At 44.8% G+C, this 24,245-nt stretch overlaps 1 protein-coding gene across 18 annotated transcripts in view; it reads left to right on the forward strand.

The window, feature by feature from the left end:
- ABLIM1 (actin binding LIM protein 1) overlaps window positions 1–24,245 on the forward strand; it is a 324,221-nt gene that overhangs the window by 184,644 nt on the left and 115,332 nt on the right. For all 18 annotated transcript variants that reach the window (XM_059730123.1, XM_059730116.1, XM_059730108.1 and 15 more), the window contains one exon: window positions 1,814–1,923. In XM_059730123.1, the coding sequence (XP_059586106.1) occupies window positions 1,814–1,923 (110 nt within the window). The remainder of the gene's footprint in view (window positions 1–1,813; window positions 1,924–24,245) is intronic.

Raw genomic sequence — 24,245 nt, forward strand, 5'->3', positions numbered from 1 at the left:
AAAGCAGTGCAGAAGCATTTAGCTAGCTTTAAAGTGTCGTGCACACATACCCGTCATTTCATCTACGCACGACCTATGATTCTGTGATTCTGTGCTTTATACTAGAAGTTCTTTGGAGCATGAATACCTTTTTCATTATACAGTAGCCTTTCAAAGATAAACCCTGTAAAAGCCAGAAGCCTGTTCAAGTCAAAAAATGTCTGCAGTCCTGGAATGCCTAATTGGGAACTACATACATTCAGTCTGTGTAAGTGGGAAATCCTTATGTGGAAATGGAAAGGAAATTTGGTAGGTTTCCTACTTTTACAGGTTCCCTCTTAGGTTTCACTGCGCTGCTCAGCTTTCTGCAGCTGCCCCTTCTCACTGATGCTGCCCTGTCCCTGTTGCTGCTGTGGCTACTGGCTGATCATGGCCACAGACACCCCCACTCTAATAAACTTCTGTCCCCACTTGCGGGAGCTCCCTCACCCTTGCTGCCTAACTGAGGCTGTCCTTGGCCATTGTGCGAGACAGGGAGCAGGTCTGATGCTCTATTCCTGGTGGCTCCATGGCCAAAACACTGGCTCTTGCTGATGTTGTAGTTGTGAGGACAGGACTTCTTGCCCAAGCTGTCAGAACAGACGAGAGCCCACACGGTAGCAGCCCAGGTATCAGTACGTGGCCCCGGGCCCACCGCAAGAGCACTGGGCTGGAGCAGCAGTACAGTCAGCACAGCTGAAGCTGAAGCATCGCTGGCTGTGCCACCCTGACAGACTTGCTCTGCCCAATCCCACCAGTCAGCTGGTTGGTGCTGATTTGTGAAGTAGTTGTGAGCAGTTCCGAGTGGGCTGGGTTGCAGAAAGCGTGCAGCAGGAAATGAAAACTACTCCATTTTTAGAAGACTTGGAGATTCAGGAATTTGGGGCTGGTTTTACTGAGCTGAGTGCTAGTAAAGGTGCTGGATCTCAGCCTTGAAGGCAGAAATTTTGCATTAATCCACTAAATGAGTACAGCCAGGCTCAGCAGCAGTACAGGTATCTATTGTGCTGTACCACCTTACATTGGCGATGCCAGGAAATGGCAGTCTCAGTAGCCCGTTAACTTCTCCACCAGCAGCATCAGCAAAGGTGCCAATTATGGGTTTGTAGTGTGGATATCTGCTCAGAGTTCTACCAGTAGGAACATGGCTGTTTCAGTGGGCAACTCCACCAATCTCAATATAATTATCTCTGCTTGTGAACTGAACAGCTCTGTGGGTATGTCTGGATGGCACAATGCAATGTTATGCCAAAATACCAGAGATAGCTTAGGTACTAGAAGCAGAGCAGCTGCTTTAGTGCAAGGGGGTGGGATGCCCAGATCTCACAGCAAGGCTGCTTCTGGTACTTGAGCTAGCTCTGCATTAGTTGTACTGTGCCGTGTAGTCATACCCTATATTTCTGGACCAACCCTATGAACTGTCTCCCTTTTTCTGTCTTTTCATGCTGCTGGGGTTCATCATTGTCATGTTGCCACTACCCTTGCAGGATCTGTTGAGTCTACGCGAACTCTACTGTCTGCTTCTCCATAGATGCTACGCATTTTGATAGCTTCTGGAAACCAACAGTACAGTCAGTCTAACTTCTGCTTTTCTTGTGACTGTGGAGCATTTATCCTTTGGACTTCCTCCAGCTGCCTGGCTTTATCAAGGCCACATTTCAGACATAGTTTGGCCTGAGGTTCTGTAAGATACTGATTGTACCCGGAGGAAGGCAGCAGACTGAAGACACAAGGCCGAGTATAAAACTGCGAGGATAACCTTGGCTTAAACTCATTTTTCTCTTTCACATTCCAGGCGCCCATTTCCACCAGGAGACCGAGTTACCTTTAATGGAAGGGACTGTCTCTGTCAAATGTGTGCTCAACCAATGTCATTCAGTCCGAAAGAGGTGTCCAGCACCAGCAGTAAGTGTTCCATTATCTTTTCTAAGGTTCTCAATGTCCAGGGTCCTTTAAAGTTTGAAATGTGTTTTAGTTTTTAAGAAAGGTCTGTAAATTAATTGTGGGTTCTGTGAGTGGCAAAAGCATATACTTATAATCACAGAATCATAGCAAAGTAGGGTTGGAAGGGACCTCAGGAGGTCATTTAGTCCAGCCCCCAATCCCGAATAAGTAACTACAATCTCTGTCTGAAGATATTTTGAAAGAAAAAGTCGATGTTCCTTTACAGGCACATATTCTGTTTGAGGAAATAGGTGGTTTTGGAGTAAGTAGGCCCTAGACTTCTTCCTGTGTTATTGCACAGGTTTATTTAAATTAAAAAGGGCTACATCAGGGGAAATTAATTCTGGTTTCTAATCTGCAACATTTTAACTTAATTACATTATCCTGTAAGTATAGTGCCACCAGAATTGTCTGAATAGTACCTCTAGTGCAGGCTATTACAGTGACTGAAATCTCTGGTGATGTTTTAAAAAAAACAGAGAGAGAAAAGAAGAAACACAAAGGGCTTGGCTGGACGATGAATGTGGTTTGCTGCTTCATTTTAACGCTTTTAAAATCAAATATGAAAATTGTCCATCAGCAGTTTGTTATAAGATGACACCGATTGATTTTTACCTCTGGGAGTCATAGGAGTTATGGACAGAAAAGTCTCTTAGACCCTCAGGTTCTTCCTGTTGATAATGCAGAGATGTTTCTGAAGCGTGTTTGCTTTGGTTGCCTTAGTCTTGTTTTCGATCTTTCTTTATTTCTCTAGAGGTCTTGCCTTTCCTACTGGTGTTGGATCATCTGTGTGTTATGGGGAAGAATGGTGCTTGCTTTGCAATCCTAGCTGTTCTGTAAGGGCAAAGTTGGACGATATCCTTGTTCTATAGATGAGTAGACTGAAGCTCAGGAAAGTTTTTTCAAGCAGCCAGTCACTTAGCAAAGTGGGGATTGGCAAAAGGCTTCTTGAGATGTAATTTTTCTCTTTCTCACGCCAGCAGACAGCACTACTCCTGGTGTTGTCAAAAGGCATCCTGCATTTTCATATAAATTGTAAATGTCTCAACACAATCAGTTGGGGAATAATCCAGGTGCCCAAGGGAAGCTCCAGAGCCTTATGTACTCTTGCAGATACCCCGGGAGCTCGGCAGTCCAAGAAATGACCATCCAACTCCTAGAATTGCTTCCTATTGCAGGGGGAGCATGGTTGTAGCAGTGATCACCCTATAGTTGCATTATCAACTGAATAATTCCAATAAAAGATATTGGTGGAAAAAACCTGCTTGCACCTCCTGGATTAGTTTCCTACAGACTGGTTAGGGAGATGCTACCTATGTGACATTTATTTTATAAAAGATGGTGCTTTTTTTTAATCCATTACACTAACACATTCCTGATGTTACTGCTTCCTGGATTCCCTTATGAAAGCCACAGGTTCTAATACTAATAAATTATTTTATGTTTGTACCCAAAGGTGACAACGATCTGTTTAGGGATCCTACTCGGCAAGCTGCCTTATCAACACACACTAACAGATGATTCTTACCCCTAAGAGTGCTGTTGGGAAGTGTGTCCCTTTTACCGCATGTGTTCTGTGTCTTTGTATATAGAAGCAAGTAGCCAGACCCAGTTGGCAGGGTTTCTAGCCATTTTAGTGCGAAGTTCCACCAAAATATAAAAATAAAAATGTGTACTGGCTGTATCTGTAAGGCTTACAACTCAACTGTAGTTCTTCCAGGATTCACCACTCACCTTTTCAACTCTAGAGTACACTTAGGGCTGAGGAGTCTTGCTTGCTGGCACCAAAAAGTAAACTTTAATTAGCATAAAATATTCCAGATCTCTTCTATTTCTCTTTTTGCAGACTGAATTGGAGACATCATCAATCTGTTCTGATGCCTTTTCCCTTTTTTAAAATAATGTATTTTAAATTCATTTCTATTCAGAACAAAATTTAATTTGTACAGTGCATCTGTTTTATGTCTTATATACCATGGGCAGTTTCCTATGGTTACTTTTAAGTTGATTACGGAGGAAGCTTATTTTAAAAAGGAAAGATGGGAACAGGGATTGACTGATTGATGTAACAAGGAAAAAGGCTAGGTACCCACTAAAGATTTTTCTTCTTTGCATCATTGTTAACGTGTAATTTGCTCATCTCTGTTTCTTCAAAGTTCAGGCAAATGATGTTGCAGCTGGTTTGGAATGGTTTCATAGGAAAGCAAATACCTTTAAATTCAAAGGTTGTAACTCTTGAATACTACAGACCTAAAACACTCCAACATCTTCTCATGCTACGTCAGTGGAAAACAGAAGGAAAAATTCCTGAATAATTAATCTCCCACTTTCAGCTGGAATTAACTGAATCTATATGGCACCTTTACCTTTTTGTACATAATTAATATATTTCCTTAACTCCAAATGCATTATCCTAAGGAAGGAAAGATTCGGGTTTTTTGTTGTTGTTGTTTTTTGTTGTTTTTTTTACAAAGAGCTTTTTAAATCCACGTCTCTTCCTTCTGGCATCCTTTCACCTCCATTCCTGAAGCACTGAGGCAAAATGTGAACAAACCTCATTCATAATTAAGTCTTTCCTACCTCTTAAATATTCCAAGTCCCAGACAGTGAATTAGCTACATGGATTTCATTGATGTTAACAGGAAATATGAGGCTAAATGCCTGCAAATAGCTCTGAACATATAATGGGTTATGTTTGGGCTCATTAACTTTTTTCCGTTTGACAACCTGATAAATGTGAAGCAAAATACAAGAGAGAGGAGATGTAGATGGAGACAGAGCAGCCACAAGATAGAGGCAGAACAGTATTGTATAGATGTAAATTCTGATAATAGAGAGGGACTAGGACCATCAGCTGGAATCTAAAGCCTAGAGCTGACTTGTGTTCCTCAAAGGTTTTCATACTCTGCCAAATTTCCTTTTACAACCAGGTGACCTATCACCTGAACAAGGGAGAAGAGATTGTTGTCATATATCTTGACTTCAAAAAAGCCTTTGATCTGTTATCCCACGATCACCTCTTGGCAAAACCGGCCAATTGTGGCCTTGGGTCCACTATGATCCGCTGGCTGGGAAATTGGCTCTGTGGTCGGACCCAGAGGGTGGTAACTGACGGAAGTCAATTGTCACGGTTCCCTGTGACCAGTGGGGTCCCCCAAGGCTCTGTCCTTGGACCCATATTGTTCAACACCTTCATTAACAATGTGGACATTGGAATCAGAAGCAGACTGGCCAAACTCTGGGGCAAAGCATCCACACCTGAGGACAGGAAGGTGATCCAGGCTGACCTGGACAGGCTCAGGAAATGGGCGGACGAGAACCTGATGGTGTTTAACACCGAAAAATGCAAGGTTCTCCACCTTGGGAAGAAAAACCTGCAGGATCCTTATAGGCTTGGCAGTGCAAAAAGAGTCTTAGAGGTCATCATTGACCACACGATGAACATGAGCCTTTAATACGATGCTGCGGCTAGTAAAACGAGCAAAATGCTGGCTTGCATCCATAGATGCTTCTCAGGCAAATCCCAGGACGTCATTCTCCTGTTGTACTCAGCCTTGGTGAGGCCACAGCTGGAGTACTGTGTCTAGTTTTGGGCTCCACAATTCAAAAAGGATGTGGAGAAGCTTGAGAGACTCCAGAGAAGAGCCACGCGCATGATTAGAGGTCAGGAAAACAGACCTTACAATGATAGGCTGAGAGCTATTGGGCTCTTTAGCCTGGAAAAGCGCAGGCTCAGGCCATGATCTGGTGGCCACCTATAAGTTTATCAGGGGTGACCACCAGTATCTGGGGGAACATCTGTTCACCAGAGCGCCCCAAGGGATGACAAGGTTGAATGGTTATAAACTACTGCAAAACCGTTTCAGGGTGGACATAAGGGAGAATTTCTTTACTGTCCGAGCCCCCTAGGTCTGGAATAGCCTGCCATCAGAGGTGGTTCAAGCACCTACATTGAACACCTTCAAGAGAAAATGGGACGCTTATCTTGCTGGGATCCTATGACCCCAGCTGACTTCCTGCCCTTCGGGCCAGGGGCTGGACTCAGTGATCTTCCAAGGTCCCTTCCAGCCCTAATGTCTATGAAATCTATGGAAGTTAGGTATTTTCTCCTCAACCACATGAGACTGAGGATTGCTTGCTCATTTGCTGTGTTTGTTTTATGCAGTGTCCAATTTCTCCATTGTGTATGAAAATGGCACCTCTAGGGGTGGGTGACTAGGGTACAAGCCTAGGGCGCTGACATTGAGGGGATGAGAATGGCAGCCACTGCCACTAGCTGGTCCACCACCCCCCAGAGCAGACGCTGCCTTTTACAACTCTGCTGTATGGTAGTAGGATTCCTCTGCTCTTTGTCTTTCAAGAATTATCCACTTGTTCTTTTCCTGACATGTTCCTAAAATTATACAGGGAAAAGTTTCTCTGGGCCCATCTTGTCTCCCTAGTTTGGTTGCTGGATGGGGGAGAGAGTGGGGATCAGGTATCTATACGCTTTTGGCAGTACATTTGCTAATGGGCATTGTGCTTTCTCTTCAGCTCTACAGCATGATGCCTTTTATACCTTGGGATAATCCCTTTGTAGCCTTCCCTCTCCAAAAATTTTTGATCATCTTATATACATAGAAGTCCTTGTGGCAGGTGCTGTTCAGGAACCATAGCTGTCACTTTTTTCTGATAGTCATGATTGATTGTCTTGATGTTGTTAGAGAAGGCAACATAGTTAATGCAGATCTATAGAGAGGAAGGGCTGGGTAGAGCTTAGGACTTGGGAAACCTGCTTCATTTCTGTGCTCTGCTACAGAGTTCATGATGAGCTTGCAGAAGTGCCTTAATAACTTGGGATAGGTCTACATCATGTTCCCAGCATGTCTGAGTGGGGATATTCCTGAGCAGCCTCCTCCTACCCGCTTCTATTTGCACAACCTAACCCCAGAGATGTGGTGCCATGGCTATAGGGGTTTCCCTCTCTGTGGCTGCTCTCAAGACCTCTGTCTCTGGTATGGTTCAGTGCAGCTGTGAGGGATGTCCTTGGAGGGCTTCCCTGCACAACTGGGGCGTGAGCAGGGACAGGTCAGTGCTGGGGACAATACAAAGTGGGCCTAACCTAGCCTTTTTAATCACACCTATAGTTTGGTGTAGATGTACCCTTTGTGGGCCTCTTAGTTCTGATCTGTAAAACAGATTTGTGGGATCTGGGCATTTAGATGCAGAAATGTAGGAGGCTAAGAGGTACCAGTAGCACAAAAAGTAGAGAAAACCATTGGGTCCAGACCGAAGTAACAGCTGTATCAGTATCAAAGCATAACGATATAAACATTTACCATTACCTGCTTGCTACTGATGACCTAAGTGACCTTAGTGACCTAAGTGTAAAAAAACTCCTGCATCTTTAATGCTGTTGAAGTCAGGGACAAAATTAGAGTCATTTTGCTACCCTCGCATGGCTACAGGATCAGGAACAGATGTAACAGATCATAACACCTGGTGTGCACCCCAGAACAACACATCTTCCTCCCCTTTTAAAGCAGTTAGAAGGCACATTTGTGCCTTAATTCCTTGTGTCCCTAGGAAGAATATTGTTTGGTTTGTGTCATGCCTTTTAATTTTTGAGCATACCAAAAATAGTTGAGGGAGCAAGAGGGTAGTGACAAACAACAGTGGCCATTCATCTGACCTCTGTAAGTCTGGGATGTTTGAGTCTTAGTTGGGGGTTGAGGTGGAGGGAAATCAGTTGCAAAACAAAGTTAATTCTGTTGGATGTATCGACATTGGGGATTTTGGCAACACATTCCCACTCGTGCCATTGACCTAGTGCTAGAATCAGGGCACTTTTTTGCTAGAAGTCCATAGTATAGACGGACATTGATTTTGGCGGGGGGACACGGACCGAAGTCGTTAATTTGTACATGGATGCCCAAAAGAGACAAGGTAAAAAGTGCATTCAGTAGCAAAGTGGCTCAGCCCATATTCCAGTAAACCTCTACTGCAGTTTCACCCATGACTACCAGGGGGACTGGAACCCACAGCCTTTCGGTTTAGAGGTCATCCTTAAAAGCCTAAAGAGAGAATCTAGGTCATCTTTGAACTCACAGAAGTAGATTTTGCTTTCTCTGTGGTATTGCTAGTGAAGGTGCTTTAAAAACAAGAGTACCAAATTGTATCTAGGTTTGAGAATGAGAGTCTGCTCAGTCCATTGTGTGATTCTCATTAAGGGGACCATGACTTATTACTTATCACCCCTTTCCAAGGATTGGAGCAATTTTGTAACAACTTCAACTTGGTTTCAAATGAAAACCAGACATTTTAGGATTATGCAAACTCCCTTTCCAAGTTACTTCTCTGAGTTATCAACACCAGTTTGCATTTGGAAAGATGCATCTCTTTTGACCTAAAAATGAAGTATACATTTCTTACCAGCTTTCTCTCCCTTTGGAAAATACATAATTACCATATTTACTTGAATCCAATATGTCTTTGAATTTAATACAGCCCCCAATAATTAGATTCTGTGCATGGAAAATTATAAATTTGTTTTAATTGGATTCTATACATAAATTTGTTAAGATTTTCCACGTACAGAATCTAATTATTGGAGAGACATCTTAAATGCATCTCCCTCAAAGCAGTGGTGAGGATCAAGAACCAGACCTCCTACTCCTTGCTCCCCTTAGGTGCCTGTTCCCCACCACATGCCCTCCCTGTCATCTGCTACTTGGCCTCCCCTGCTCTTGCACCCCCCATGGCTGTGCCTGCCCTCTTGCTGCCTGTCCCCCCTCCCTTCTGCACCTTCCTGCCATTTACCTTCTGGGCAGCAGCTCTAGCTTTGGGCAACTTGGGAGTGGTGGTAGCCCTGGCCCCACCCAGCCAGGGAGAGGCAGCAGCAACAGCTCCCCCACCCCTGCTCTGGCAGGAATACTGCGAAAATCAAATGATCCCAGCAAGGTGCCTGTCCAGCGTCCTCTTGAAGACTTCCAAGGTTGGGGACTGCACCACCTCCTTGGGAAGGCTGTTCCAGATTATGGTCACACTTGCTGTAAAGAAGTTCTTCCTTACATTCAACCTGAAACCATTCTCTAATGGTTTCTGGCCACTGGTCCTTGTCATCCCCTGGTGTGCCTTAGTGAACAGTTTTTCTTCCAGCTCCTGATATTCACCCCTTACATACTTATAGATGGCCACCAAGTCCCCCCTCAGTCTTCTCTTCCCCAAGCTGAACAGTCCCAGATCCCTTAGTCTTTCCTCATAAGATTTGTCCTTCAGGCCCTTGATCATTCATGTGGCCCTTCTCTGGACGCTTTCAAGATTCTCCATGTCTTTTTTGAAGTGCAGCGCCCAGAACTGGACACAGTACTCCAGCTAGGGTCTCACCAGTGCCGAGTAGAGAGGAAGTATCACTTCCTTAGCCGTGTTCACAATGCATCAGTTAATACATCCCAGTGCAGCATTGCACTGGCAGCTCATGTTCATTCTGTGATCATCCATAACCCTGAGGTCCCTTTCAGCCATCATGCTGGCCACCTAGCTTATATTCATGTTGCTAGTTACTTCTCCCAGATGCATTTATCCTTATTGATATCCTTATTGATTTCCTTATTGAACTACACCTGGTTCCACTCCACCCACCTTTCCAGCCTGTCCAAGTCTGCTTGGATCCTCATCCTATCCCCTAGCATGACCACTTTTCCCCATAACTTAGTGTTCTGGGGGTGGTCAGACAAAAGAGCCCTGAGCTGCACCCTGGGGACTCCGGGAGTGGGGGCCATGTATAAAAACACAAAAACAAAAAAACTACTTACCTACAATAGGACACTCGGCCTTGCAAGAATGAAGAGGGGAGCCTGCGCGGGTTATAAGCCGCGTCTTTATTCAGCTGAGACCAGCCGGTGACATCACTGGCAATCACCAGCCGGCAGAAACAAAAAGGATTGTGTCAGGAGGAGCAGGGAAAGCAGGAGAGCCGGCGGAGGCTTTCTACACTGCCAGCAGCTGGTGCTCACACAGGAGATCCGGACAGAGAGCAGGAGAGCCGGCGGAGGCTCTCTACACTGGCGATGGCCGGTGTCTGCATAGGGAAAGGGGATCCAGACAGGAAGCAGCAACACAGGTGGCAGAGGCTCCTAGCACGGGCAGCATGGAACTCAAGCTCAGAGGACTGTGGGACATCAGGGGCAGGACGCTGCAGACAGCGTAGAGGGAGAATGGCATCGCGAGCCGCACTCGGCGGCGTGAAAGGAGCAACAGCCCAGTAGAAGGAGCCGTAGCAGACCCAGGGAAGACAACGGGTCATCTCCCTGAAAGTTCCCAGGTACTGGGTACAGAAGAAGTGTTGGCAGGGACAGATGCAAAGAAACTCCCCAGGTGGAGCGACGAGGGGACCCCATCAAACCCTAACTGTAGGGCCGGTGAAACAACGCAATAAGCCACCCAACTCCATATTTTGTTCCGTTCATTTTTTTTTTCTTTTCCCCCTTTTGGAGGGGGTGCAGTAACAGGGTGAGCAGGCCACATAAATTAAGTCTCTTAGCCTAGAAAGGGCCTCAGCACAGGGAAGTGTGTGTGGCAGCCCACATTCCCCCAGGTTTTTTCATAAGAGCGTCATGGGAGACCATATCGAAGGCCTTTTAAAAATCCAAGTATATGACATCAACTGCGTCTCCAACATGTAAGTGGTTCATTACTTGATCATAGAAGGAGATGAGGTTGGTCAGACATGACCTGCCCCATAAGAAACCATGTTGGCTATCCTTCAGCATCATGCTTTCTGCTAGTCTCTCACAAATGGACTTCTTGAAATTTTTTTCCAAAATTTTACCCAGTATCAAGGTCAAACTGACCGACCAGCCTATAGTTTCCCAGATCCTCCCTCTTCCCCTCCTTAAAGACTGGCACCACATTGTCCCTTTTTCAGGCCATTTTCAAAAATGAGTGCCAGTTGCATGTCTGAGTGATTATTTGTGCATGTACATAAATGAGTTATGTGAATAATCACACTGATTACACAGCAGCATTTTCTTTGTTCATCCCAGTCTGTTTTGTGTGCCTTTCATCTGACTCCTGCTACGTGAACTCCCCAGGTTGGGGATTTATTTTATTTCCTGTCTGTATAGTGCCTAGCACATTGACACCTTGATTGAAGTTCTTGGGTCCTATTGTAATAATAAATACTAAGCTAGTGCTTAATAGACACCTGGGAGAAAAGATACATTTGTTAATGATTCAGGATCCCTGTTCTGTGAATTAAGTTATGATAAAGCTCACATTATACATCTGAGACCTTCAGCAAGGCTGGCAGTGAAACCAGGATAGACTAGTATTGACATACTCGACATATGTAAGACTAAAAAAAAGCCAGGAGACGCCAACAGTGATTCCTCTTATGTACGACTCTCAACAAAAATCATTCTGTGTAACAAAGCAGCCATGCTGACAACCAAACTAGTTCTTTTACCATTTCCTTTGTGAGTTTCTCTGTCTTTCTGGTTATATTCTTTTTAGCACCATATTAAGCACAGATGCAATCTGCTTCACACTGTCAGGATACTTTGTAATAAAAATATTGAGGTTTATAAATACATGATATTGCTTGGCACCTGTAGGAATGCTTTCATTCAAGCAGTTTCTATATTTATTCATATTCTCACTGTTTACTTTTTGCATATAAAAATAGTATATGCCACATTTCTTCTTTACTAGATTTATTTTTTACTTGTGACTTTGCAAGCTACATGTGGATGGCAATGAGGTTTAAATTAAAAATGCAGAAAAGATGCAATTTAAATTTTTGGTTAAATAGTACTACCCTACAGAATTAAAGGGATTTTATCAAAATTCTGCATTGAAATCTTAAATGATTTATTAATTAAGGAACTACTGTCTTTACGTAATGAATCCAATAGGTTTGTTTCTGCTGATTGTGTACAACAAGATTTTAAAAAGGTAGATCTCATCCTCCCACACCTTTTTTATACATTGATCAAATAGGAAAAACAAGCTTTCTTCCTTGTTTTAACTGCCCAATAGTTGGTTAACTTTGAATGAACTAGTCATTGAACTGAGCTGGTTAAATAAACTGAAATGAAGAAAATATTCTTCCTGCACTGACAACAGGAAATAGCTTTTCACCCAACTGGTTCCAGGTGCGTAGCCATTGACTGTCTCAGTCCAATGGCTTGACTTTCTTTTCAGGTTTAGCGATGAATGTTTGGGAACATCATTTAATTTAATAAAAGCAAGACTTTGGCTGCCGTGGTTCTTCCGTTTTACCTGTAGCAGGTTAGGCTGTTAGGTCTATGTTGTGTAAAGGTTGATGGTAGTCTTAGGTAGAGTTTAATTGTTTGTATAGGATAGTTTGGAAAGGGAAGATCCCAGGAGCCTCAAGCAGGGGGCTGGACTAGATGACCTCTGGAGGTCCCTTCCAGCCCAATTTCTGTATTGTTCTATCATTTGGGTGATAATGACACATTCTGTAAATATAGAATTTAATATAGATTGCCATCATTTCAAATGAATTAAACAGATTCATTTATAAAAAGAATGGTATTCTTTTCCTAGCCAGAGTTCTTTATTTAAATAAGTCATTTTTAATTGTTTTAAAGGCATCAATTTTTTGTGTCTGCCCTTTTGCAATGCCCTTTTTGTGCATGTTAAGAGTTCAGTAGACTTGAAATTTCACTTCCCTCTTATTCCTTATTTAAGAAAGCACATCCACGTGTACTAATGAGTACTAAATTCAAGGAGCTAATGTAGATGCAAGCACAACTTCCGTTTTGGTAAGAGACAACAAACTCTGGATTATCCATACTGGCTAATGATTTATTAGAACATGCTGGCTAACATGTTTTATCTTTCCAAGTGACTGTGGTGTGCCGTGCTTGAGAAGGACACTTTCAAGGAAAGCTTTTCTTGATCTTGGAAGCATTTGTATAATTTGAATTGTTTCCTTGGATTAATTTTATTCTTGTAGCTTGTTCCCTGCCCCTTTCTCTTCAGGGCAGCTGGGGGCAAGTGCATCTAGTTCTGCTTCTGCCTCTCACTGACACCTAATAGCTCTGGAAGGATCAGTTGATCAGCCTCAGTTTACACAGCTGTCAAATAGGTATCGTCATTCTTAATCTATATTGTGTTGTAAAACTATATTTAATTGCTTATAAATTGCATCAAGATTCTGCTGTGGACAGGCAAAGTATTATTTTAAACTAAATCCTGTCCAACAGAAGGCTGAACAGCAGGTGTCTTTACAACTACACCTTGTCAAAAAATATTCATCTCAGCAGTTTTCCTGGAATATACTCTGTCTTTGAAACCAACTGGTTTCAGGGAATGGGTTGATGGCAAAATGATGGAAAATCAAATAGGCTCTTGTTTGTTTGCCCTCATATCTTGACTTTTATATTTCATGTTGATTTTAATATGATACAAATGGTTCAACATGAGAAAAAAAACAACTAGATTAAAAAGTCCAAATGAAATATTTCAGAATAAATTACATTATTTGAATGACATCATAGAAACATTTCCTGTCAATAAATGCATCTGAATCCAATTGTTTTAAAATCTCCATTCCCCAAAATATTTTAAGATTTTGGTGTTTTGCATGAGCTCAAATAAAAACAGATTTTGAAATGTCAGAATCTCCTGAGAGATACAAATTGCATTTTTCAGTCATCTCTACGTAAAGCAGATTAGGCTGGGCTCTGGTGACAGAGCTCTTTGGTGACTCACTCAGGTTTCTGTCCATCTCACACAAGCCATTCTGAGAAGCAATTGCAGTCTTGTAGCCATGATGGTCCTGGGAATATTGTAAGAAGCAGGATTTATTTGGACCAACAGTATAGCTTTTGTTGGACCAACAGTATAGTTGAGAGAGATGTTAGACAAGCTTTTAGGCATAAAGGGTGCTTGTACATACGCTGGGAGGCTGCTCCAATGTGCTGTAATTACTTTGGAGCAGACTCGATTAATTGAGTCTGCTGGAGTGTGCTAATTAGCGTGCACCAGCCTCCACGTCTCATGTATCAGCATTCCCATGCTTCAAAATAGCAGTGGGGGTGCTTTAAAAAAAGTCCGTCAAACGAGCTTTAGTTAAAACGCCCCTGCCACCATTTTGAAGCATGGCAGCAGGTGTGTTTGAGACAGCCTGGCATTTTGTAGTTAGAGCCTTGCTGTCAACCCCCTCCAGTCCTTCACTAGCCTGTCTGCACGCTGCTGGATAACCAGGTCCCTCGGGTGCTTTCTGCAGCCTGGCTCCATACTGTGAAAGCAACTTGCTAGTCTGGTTCTTGTTCTCATTGTCTTGCTGTCTCCAGTAGAGCCATAGAAAATATCCCCTCCTTGTTACTGCTCCTTTCTGATGCGCAGCACTCATGACCATGACTGAGTAGTGACAACATTCAATGCGGCCTCCTGCCACGCTTCTTGGTACAGGGGTAGCAGAGGAGCCTTGTGATCAGGTAGGATTCAGGGAGGGAGGCTGAGGACCATTGACTTCTTCCATAAAGAAAAGGCAGTGACGCTGCTGACTACTCTTTCCTGATGTCCAGGCCGATAATAGGAGGTGGAGCATGGACTGATTGCTTAGACGTTGTCTGATAGTTCCTCCCTGTACGTAGCGTATAGACCTACCCTGTGTGTGCACAGTAGCTTTCTTTGCCAAAAATGCATTTTACTCTGCATGCATTAAGTGTGGCATTTGCAGCCCAGGAGCCCTGATGTGGAACTTGTCACATCAAGGTTACCCAGGGCCATGTGACCTCCGTACTGCCATATCCCACAGGATTGTCCTCTCAGCAGCTTCATCTGGTGCAGAATGAAGAGATCCATTACTTGGCTAGGTTGTTTGATGGGGAAACACATCAGTGCTCTGCAGATTGCAATGACTTTCTCTTTGCTTTCAGGAGCAATTTATGACATTCTCCAAAACCCTAAAAGCTACATGGAAAACCACCTTTTCCCCTATCCATCACCATGGCATAAGAAGTCAGCTGATCGTTTTTTCCTAGTGCTTCTGACTCTAAGCGTATGAAGGACGCATGCAGAGCATTGGTCTGACAGTGCCAGTTCACTGACCTTCAGAGCATTGTTTTACACAGCATTCACATAGTCTTTTGGAAGTGGGATATATTTATTTTTACTGAAGTCCATTCTTGTAGTTCATTGATTCTCAACCAGAGTGCTGTTGCACCCTGGGGTATCTTGAAATCCTTTCAAGGGTACCATGGAGTGCCACAGTTAGCAATGTTAGGTGGGGAAACTCAATGTCTCTCACCCACTGACTCCTCAGTTTACATCTTCACTGACTGCCGCTCTTGCATGCAGACCAGCCTCTGGCTTCTTTACTATTCCTGCCATCCGGGAAGAGCACACAACAACTGCAGATGCTTCCTCAGCTGGATGAAGGATATTTATACCCAAAAGCTTGCAAAGAAGAATTTTTCCAACTATTTGAGTTGGTCTAATAAAAGATATCAGATTTTCCCAAAAAACCTTGTCTGCTTATGTCCTTAGATCAATAGGCTACAACCTACACCCTTGAGATAACCCTAGAGATTTCAAATAGGAATCCATAGTGTCAAAAACATTCTGACTTCTTGTGGTCTTTCTGAGGTCTTTGCAGCATTATTTTGATTCCTGGAGTAAAAAAAATGAGAGGAAACAAAGAGCTGGTAGTTTCCACAGGGTGTCTTGAGCCTAAAAAGGTTGAGAACCACTGCTTTAGTTCCTGTTCTCGTTTGGGTTGCACTGTTTCTGGTGTATGTTTGGAAACAATTCTGAATAGTGCATAAAAAACAAGTCAGTGAAGGCAGTCTGTGCACAGTACTTTTTTGATGTTAGGAGTCTGTCTGAAACCTGTAGCCAAATCAGTGCCATCCCTAGGCCCCTTGCATGGTAGCTTTGTCTGGGATGCCAGCCCACAGATTGCTTTGGAGAAGTGAGCTGTGTTGTCCTGTAAATGGACATAACAGTCGGTGGCAGGACTAGTTGTGTCAGTTCAGCTCCTGGGAAAGGCCCCCCACAGATAAGGAAAATTGTGTTTTTATGGAACAGTTGGGAGATCAACTGTCACATTCAGGAAAAATGCCAGAAAAATGCCAGTCAGGAACCGAAGGAGGTCACTCGGAAAGAATGCAGGAGAAGGAATTAGTTGTTCCAGGCCCCGGATAAGGTGGGCCTTGGATTGCTGTGTGTTATCAGGACTAAAGCCTTCATAACGTTTGCAATTAAATATGCCTCACTGCTACTGCCAGAGGTTAAACCTGTTTGGGTTATTGTTCTCCAAGCACAACAACCGAAGATTATCCAAGCTAGTCTGCAAGAGCAGAGAGACACGGTGTCCTGTGCTTGGGCCAGGCATTTGTTTTGTACCGAGAAACAGGAACTCGTCTGAGTGTCCCAGTAAGTCCAAACAGATAACAGTGCAGCCACATCTGCCACCACCTTCACGTGTGCAGTAAGAGCAACAGAAGCTCTAGAAGCTCGGGGGTGATTCTGCACCTGATCCAGCCTCGTGCTCAGCACTTTGTCTGGGACGGCACATACTTGGCTCAGCTTGGTGCTGGCTGTTACAAGGAAATCATTTAAACTACCTGGACTATGGGTGGGGAAAATATGGCCTGTGAGCCAGATCCAGCTTGCAGAGGGATTTTTGCCCAGCCCTAAGTGTGGCCTTTCGCTCCAGTGGGCAGCGCTGGGGCACCCGCGTCCCATGCCAGCCTGCAGCTCACCCTGGGATACCCACGCAGCCCCCAGTCCCACCAGCTTGGTGTGAAGCGGAGCAGCGCAGAGGCAGCAGCAGTGGCAGAAGCCCCAGTGAGGGCGCTGCATCCGGGACCAGGGCCACTGCGTGGGGCTGGGCAGGGAGTTGCATCCAAGGCTGGTCTGCATGGAGACTGGCCCCAGACACAACACCCTCCCTGTGGGCTCCCGCTGCTGCTCCTGCACCACTCTGCCCCACGCCAAGCCAGTGGGGCTGGGGGCTGCTGCTGCCATGCAGGCATCCTGGAGCAAGCTGCGAACTGGCACGGGACGGTGCCTCAGGGCCTCCCCCAGCCCTGGCCCCTTCCCTGGCCGGTCTGGCCACTGCAAATGGTGGGATGTGGAGTCACTGCCAAGTCCACACCCCTCCCTTCTGCACCTATGGGCTGTGTGCCCTGGGCTGGGGGAGGAGATGGGTAAGGGAACAAGGGATGGAGGCTAAGTTCTTCCCAAGCCTCCTCCATGGGGCTTGCAGCTCTCCTGCCCCCCTCACGGGAGCTGCAGCCCCCCCCAGCAAGGCAGCAGCTTTCAGCTGTGCCCTGATCCCATGCTGTCACTATCCCAAGATCCTGGCCCCAGACAGCTCTGGGGAGCCAGGCGGACAGGGTGGGTGGGTGGGTGGCGGGCTGTGTCCGGGACTAGGGTCAGTGTGCGGCCGGGGAAGGGCAGAGCTGTGATCCGCTCCCTGTGTGCCCCTGCCCGTGGAGCTCATGCCCGTCGCAGGCAGCAGATCATGGTTCTGACCCAGTCCTGGCCCCAGCCCCGCGCTGTCACCGCCCCACAACCCCTCCCTGTGATCCCAGCCTCACCTGCCCCTCCCACTCCTGAACACAGCAGTCCAGGGCCCCATCCCACATAGGGAGTTTTGGTGAGTTATTGGGGGGGGCGGGTTGGGCGCGCTGATCTGGCTTGCAACAGCTCAGCAAAACAGCCTATGTAGCCCTTGGGCCCAAATAATTGCCCATGCCTAACTAGACTCTCAACATTTCTTTGAACTCAGTAGATAGATGGGTGTTAATGGGGAATCAGGCTCCAGAAAGAAACCAGGTCTCCTTCAAAAGGCCTGGCTAGTGGATAAAATGGTGTATCTGACACGGAAGAATGGGGAAATGGCAGTTTTGGAAGGGAAAGGCATAGTGGGGGATCAGAGCTTTTGTGCTTGTGAAAAAATGCTCATAATCACAATATTGCCAAACAGACCCATGAGTCACTGAAGCTAAGGAGAGTGCTGTGACTCCAGGCTAATGTGTTGGCCATCATGTGCTCATCAGTAGCTCATGGATCATGGTCTTGATGATGATGGTAGGTGAATTAGTGGGCTTGCCAAAAGTTTCTTGACTTTCTAAAGGACCATTCATAAGATTTATGATTCCAGATTACAAACTGCAGGTTGAAGCTCCTGCAGCTGTTTCTAGGAACTCATAAGAACCAAGGCAGATGTGATATGAAAACCAGCAAGTTTAGGCAGGCAAGCTGGACCGAACCAGATCCATTCAGACCAAGAAACAGCTAGAGGACTCACCACAATGAGAAAGTTATGATGCTGCTTTGGAGCAGAGACCACTTCGGCTCACGCAGCTGTTGTTTATCCCTTGAAACAGTTGGACCGGTTGGGATTTGGTAGGTGCTGTGGTCAGAGGAAAGTAAACAAATCTTCAGCTCCCCTATAGCCCCTGCTGCTAAGTTCAGGACCTCTGACATCTTCCAAGTCTCTCTCTTTCCTATTTGCGTCATCCCTTTTTGCTTTCTGTGTAGAGAATGTGCTGTCAAAGATAGACGGGGATGTTAGCAATGATTAGATGCATAGAGACCGACTTTGCATCTTGGTGCTTTTAATGGAAGTTTTGCAAGAGCAAGGAGTAGAAAATCTGAGCTTCAAGGGCATCACTTGGGAATATGTGATAGGATGGGGAAGGAAGGTGTTATAGTGCAAATGGCCTGAAAAGAAATTATCCAATGATCTCTAAAAGAAAGCTCACTAATCATGACTACAGAGAGAATAACACTTGTGATAAATGTCTATCATGGTCTATCCAAAGCAGCTTCTTTTAGAAAGACTGTGTTCAGGTGTAACCCGAAGGAATTTCAAGTTCATTTCTTCATAGCCTAGCCAAGGGACTGGGGAAAAAGTTCTACAGTACAGTAGAGTGTGGTTTTATATATATCTAGATCTAAAACCATATATCTCTATATATTTTATATAGATGTCTATCTATATCTATATACTTGTGTGAGTGAAAAATACTAAAACAATCCATAGCATCTAAAGGGAAACTGTCCACTTGAAAGCTGTTTGATGACACAGGTCCTTTCAGGCCTTATGTTCTCCATAGAGTATGGCTTGGACAGATTTTCTAACTTTACAGTCATGTTTTCCCATGGTTTTTAATTGCCTTTTCTCTTTCCTGCTGTTCTGCAGAAAACCCATACAAATAGAGCAAACAGACTCACTCTGCAGAGTAGGAGTGCAAATTGCTAAATCCCAAGTACTATCAAATGAGCCTAATAAACAACCTGAAAAATGGGAAAAGAGCATTTGGCCCCGTCCTAATCTCTGTTGGTTTCAGTAATCCACTGAAGGAGATACTCACCATAGTTATAGGTCAAAATGTTCAGAGGAAATGAACTTCAACTTTTAAATTGCTCATCAGTATCAACCTGTCTTCTTAATTAATTAGGCTTCATTAAGTACTGTGAGCCATTGTGAATATTGACTTTTGTGTTAAAAGCCTACCCTGCCAGGCCATTTCATTTGTGATTTGTTTCATTCAGCATTTGATCTAAGAAAGGGACCTTGTCAAGAGACTTTTCATAATTTTTAAAATCTCCTTGTTTTATTTGCCATTTGATGGTAACTCTTTGAAGCTGAATCCTGCATCCCTCAGGAAAACTTCATTCCCTCTATTTTATGTGCGCTGCTTTTTATTGTAGGATTTTTGCTGTAAGATCACTCCAGAATGCAGAGCTGCCAGCATGGATCTGCTTCATTTTTAGCAGAAAGACATGCACGCTCTTTGTCCTGACAAACCTTCCCCAACTGCTACCTGGGTGAAGGGATCCAATTGCAGAATAAGAGCTCTACACATTAGGGATGTACCCAAACCTGGATACAGGTAAATTGAGCTCATTTTCAGCTTTTGACAGCTTGTTCTGTTTTCTGAACTTCCATAGGCCTTGCTTAGACCGTCAATTTTAAAACAGGAAACAGTCCTTCAGCGTTGTGTTGCTCTGTGACAAAGTTGTCACCTGGACGAATCCATCCCTGTGCTTTATTAGCTGTACGAATAATAAGGGGAAAGTAATCAGCCTTGAAGTGCCCCCAGAGACTTGCAGGAAATATCAGTAGTTTACCTGAGTAGATGAGATGCATATGAAAATAGAGCGATTCCAGTGCTGCTGTTTGACACTTATTTCCCCAACAAACACAGACACACAAACACACAGTACATGTTCCTCTCAGTCCTTATTCAACAAGATATTTAAGCGTGTGTGCGCGTACCTCTTTCACTGAGACCATTTATACACTAAAAGTTACCTGTGTACTGAAGTACTTTTCTGTATTGGACCCTAGTCTGACATGCTCCAGGCCTGTGAATATTTTGAGTGGGTATGAGGAGTCCTATAAACCCTGCTTGATCCCTTCTTTCAAAATATGGTAAAAAACTGCAATTGAGGTTCACCCTCACGGATGCAGTTCAGTGATATGTTGGCACTTGCTGATGCCTTTGTGCCACCTGGACTGGGAGATGAAATGGGAAGCCCTGCCCCTGCTCTTTCCCTTAGGCTCTCTGCCGCTGGGTGGGAGCAACTTCAAGCTGGAGCTAGACATCTGTTGCCACAGACTCCTCAGGAGTGAGAGCAGCTTCTGGATGGCCCATTTGTGCCCCTTCAAGGCCATCCCTGCCAAACTCTCAGTGCAGACACCTTGGTGAAGGGGAGGTTGTGCATTTAGCCTGAGTGGTGAGAGCAAAGCTCTGCCTAGCGAATACTGCGCTAGAGGGACGTGGGGATAGAGGGGAGGGCAGACGGATGTCATGGAAGGCAACTCAAGTGGCAATGAGAGCAGCTGTTTTGGGCATGCTCAGGGTTAATGGAGCTGTATCATCGCTGAGCCCACTGCCCATGTCCTGCATGTGATGGAGAAAAGCTTTCCCACAGCTTGATCGCTGCTGAGCAAAAGGGGGCAAAGAAGAAGAACCCACTTGCTTAAATGAAGCAGTGACGAAGGAGCTGCCGTGCAGGTTGGGGAGAGTGATGCAGAGGCTGCTAAGGCAAACGTATTCTCTCTTCAGATCTTCACAGGCAAAGCATCGTAGATGGCAGCTCATCCTTCATCACATTCCTGGTCCGCATCTCTCTACGAGGCTGCCTGAGGTGCTGGGGGGATGGTGATCTTAAGCACACGTCACTGTACAGCATCATGCTTTTTCCCTTGCCCTGCCCCCATCTGCATTCAGGGAGACATTCTTCCTGTAAGGGTACCAGAGCTTGCTTTGCATTTGTTTTAGTTTTTCCCTTATGTCAAGTGCAACACTGTTATAGACTGTTCTGTAGCTTTAAACTGAACTGGCCTAGTGAGAGCATGTGAAGGATGTTGGATAAAAAGAGGGGGTACAAGTGTAAGAGCACTGGGGAATGATGTGTTGGGCTTGCAGTATATAGACAGGTGCCAAAATACCCTTTCCTAGCTGCATAAAGCCCCAGGACTTGAGCTTTCTGTGGGGCTTTAAATGCAGTTGCACTGAAGCCTTGCCTCCACCATCACTTCAGCCCACACGCTGGGCCTTCGCATACTGTTTCTTTCCACTAGCTCCCACGATGTGCTAAGCACTGTACAAACATATGGGAATGCACCAGCTCTGCACTTAAAAGCTCACTTAGCTTCTGCTTCTCTGTTTCCCAAATAGAGTAAATCCACTTAATCTTGGGTGCTGTAACGTTAGCACCTTGTACTTCCATTACGTGCTGGTGTATTTGGCACATAGGCTGCAACAGAGCGTACCCTGTGCAGTTGTTGATCCCCCACACTACGGTGACTTTTACCTAGAGACGGTATGTCCATTGTATGGGTACTGGCACGTGAATGGCTTTTGTCCTAAGAATTTTAATGAGCAAATGAGAATTTTAATGGCTTTTTTTCTTTTTATTCCAAACCCAGCCTGTGTTTAACTCCTTTCTATTTTAGGAGCATTCCAGTGATAATTGCCAACTTTCCATATCTATAAACAGCTGTTTCACTAGAGGAGATGCTTTAAAAAAAAACACGGCATCTAGTCTAGTAGGACAGAATAGGACTATTAACATACTTCGTGGCCCAAGGAAAGTCACTCTGTCTGTGCTAGAATTGGGATGATGATGCTCATTCGCTTTTGGAAAGCACTTGAGGACTGACAGAGTGAAAACCCTAAATATGAAATGCCATCATGGATTTTGTTATAGAAGTACACTATTTTTCAGATATTCTGTAGTCCAAAGGGCCAGACTCACAACACCCATTGAAATCAACGTGATCACAACCTCACGGGATTTTGCCGAGTTTGGCAGAATAACATTTCTTCAAAATTCAATAACAGTTTTTCAGAATCTTCTCCTTAACTCGAGCTCTGGGAAGCATCTGCTTACCAGGTATCTTTGGATAATGTTAAAAGCTGTGAAAATGACTGTAGGGATTCGGATGGATTGTTTCAACTTTACCTGCAGTGCGGTGGGAGGATGAGAGCAGTGAAATCTGAGAAGTCTGCAGTGTTCACGCTCTGCAAAGACGAAAGTTATCCCTAGAACTAATGGCTAAAATTAGGGAGCTGATAAGCGAGTGCCTTTTGTTTCCTAAGCCCACTGAAGTTAATGCAAAGATCCCATATTGTCATTACATGAGATGAGGTGGTATGGCAGAGGGCACAAAGCTGGGAGCTGGCACACTGAAGTGAAAATATGGTTACCATCCATCAGTCTTTTCTGTTCCAGTATTAGCTTGTCATGGTCCTACTTCTGCTCAGGATTTGAGAATATTGAATTGCAAGCTGGTACCTTTCTTTTCAGCCTCTTTCCTTTACAGCTTCCCCTCCATCCCTGGGTGCTTTTTCTTGCCGCCTCTTACAGGTTTTCCAGCTCTTTTCTCTCCAGAATCCCTCTGTCACCCCGGGGATGCTTAACTTTTCCACAGTTAAACCTGTTCATGGGTCCATAGCAGACAGTTGTAATATGCTGTGCAAAAGGGCATGTTCTTTTCTCTTTCTGATAAGGAAAACACAACTTCCTTACATGTTGCATGCAGCCAAGAAAAGAAGAAACCTTTGCATAAAAATTTCAGCGGGTCTGCACTGTGTCACAGTTTCACTCTCTTCCAGCCTGGTTGCCTGTGAGGGTGGCCATCAGGGGAGAAAATTGTTGTATTTGAATGGAAAGGAACTGGAGCCCGGTGAAAAAACTATAATTTTCTACAAGACACCCTGGCATCATGAGAGAGAAAGGGCACTCGGTGCCATAGCTGAGGACTCTCTTTGCTTGATTCCTGCTACCAAAGGAACTTGGAAGCATGAAGGAAAACAAATCTCAAAAGGAACCAGAAGAAATCTCATGAGGTTCAACAAGGACAAGTGCAGAGTCCTGCACTTAGGATGAAACAATCCCATGGACCGGTGCCGGCTCTGCAGAAAAGGACCTGGGGGTTACAGTGGACAATAAGCTGAATATGAGCCAGCAGTGTGCCCATGTTGCCAAGAAGGCTAATGACATACTGGGCTACATTGGTAGGAACCTTGCCAGCAGATCAAGGGAAGTGATTCTTCCCCTCTATTCTGCACTGGTGAGGCCACATCTCAAATACTGTGTGCACGTGCTGTGGCCCTCCACTACAGAAAGGATGTGGACAAGTAGGAGAGAGTCCAGTGGAGGGCAGCAAACATAGTACAGGGGCTGGAGCACATGACTTCTGAGAAGACTGAGGGAACTGGGCTTATTTAATCTGGAGAAGAGAAGACTGAGGGGGGTGTTGACTAGCAGCCTTCAACTCCCTGCAGGGGGGTTGCAAGGAGGATGGAGCTGGGCTGTTCTCAGCGGTGGCAGATGACAGAGCAAGGAGCAGTGGTCTCAAGTTGCAGAAAGGGAAGTTTAGGGTACATATTAGGAAAATCTTTCTCTCCAACAGGTTAGTAAAACACTGGAACAAGTTACCTAGAGAAGTTGTGGATTCTCCATCCTTGGAGGCTTTGAAGACCTGTCTAGACAAAGCCTTGGCTGGGATGATGTTGTTGGGGATGGTCCTGCTTTGAGCAGAGGGTTGGACTAGATGAGCTCCTGAGGTCCCCTCCAACCCTAACTTTCTATGACTCTAAGTTCAGTGTGGACTCCAGAGATGGAACTGAAGTTCTTAATGCAAAGATCTCTTCTTTGCTTGGCTGCAGGCAACACATAGGGGAGTTGTAGGTTTCCTTATCAGAAAGAGAATAACAGAACATGCCCTTTTGCACACCATATATTACGACAGCGTGTTATGGACCCATGAACATGTTTAGCTGTGGAAAATTCAAGCTGTC

This window comes from Alligator mississippiensis, chromosome 6 (genome assembly GCF_030867095.1).
Source record: "Alligator mississippiensis isolate rAllMis1 chromosome 6, rAllMis1, whole genome shotgun sequence".
Classification (NCBI taxonomy): domain Eukaryota; kingdom Metazoa; phylum Chordata; order Crocodylia; family Alligatoridae; genus Alligator; species Alligator mississippiensis.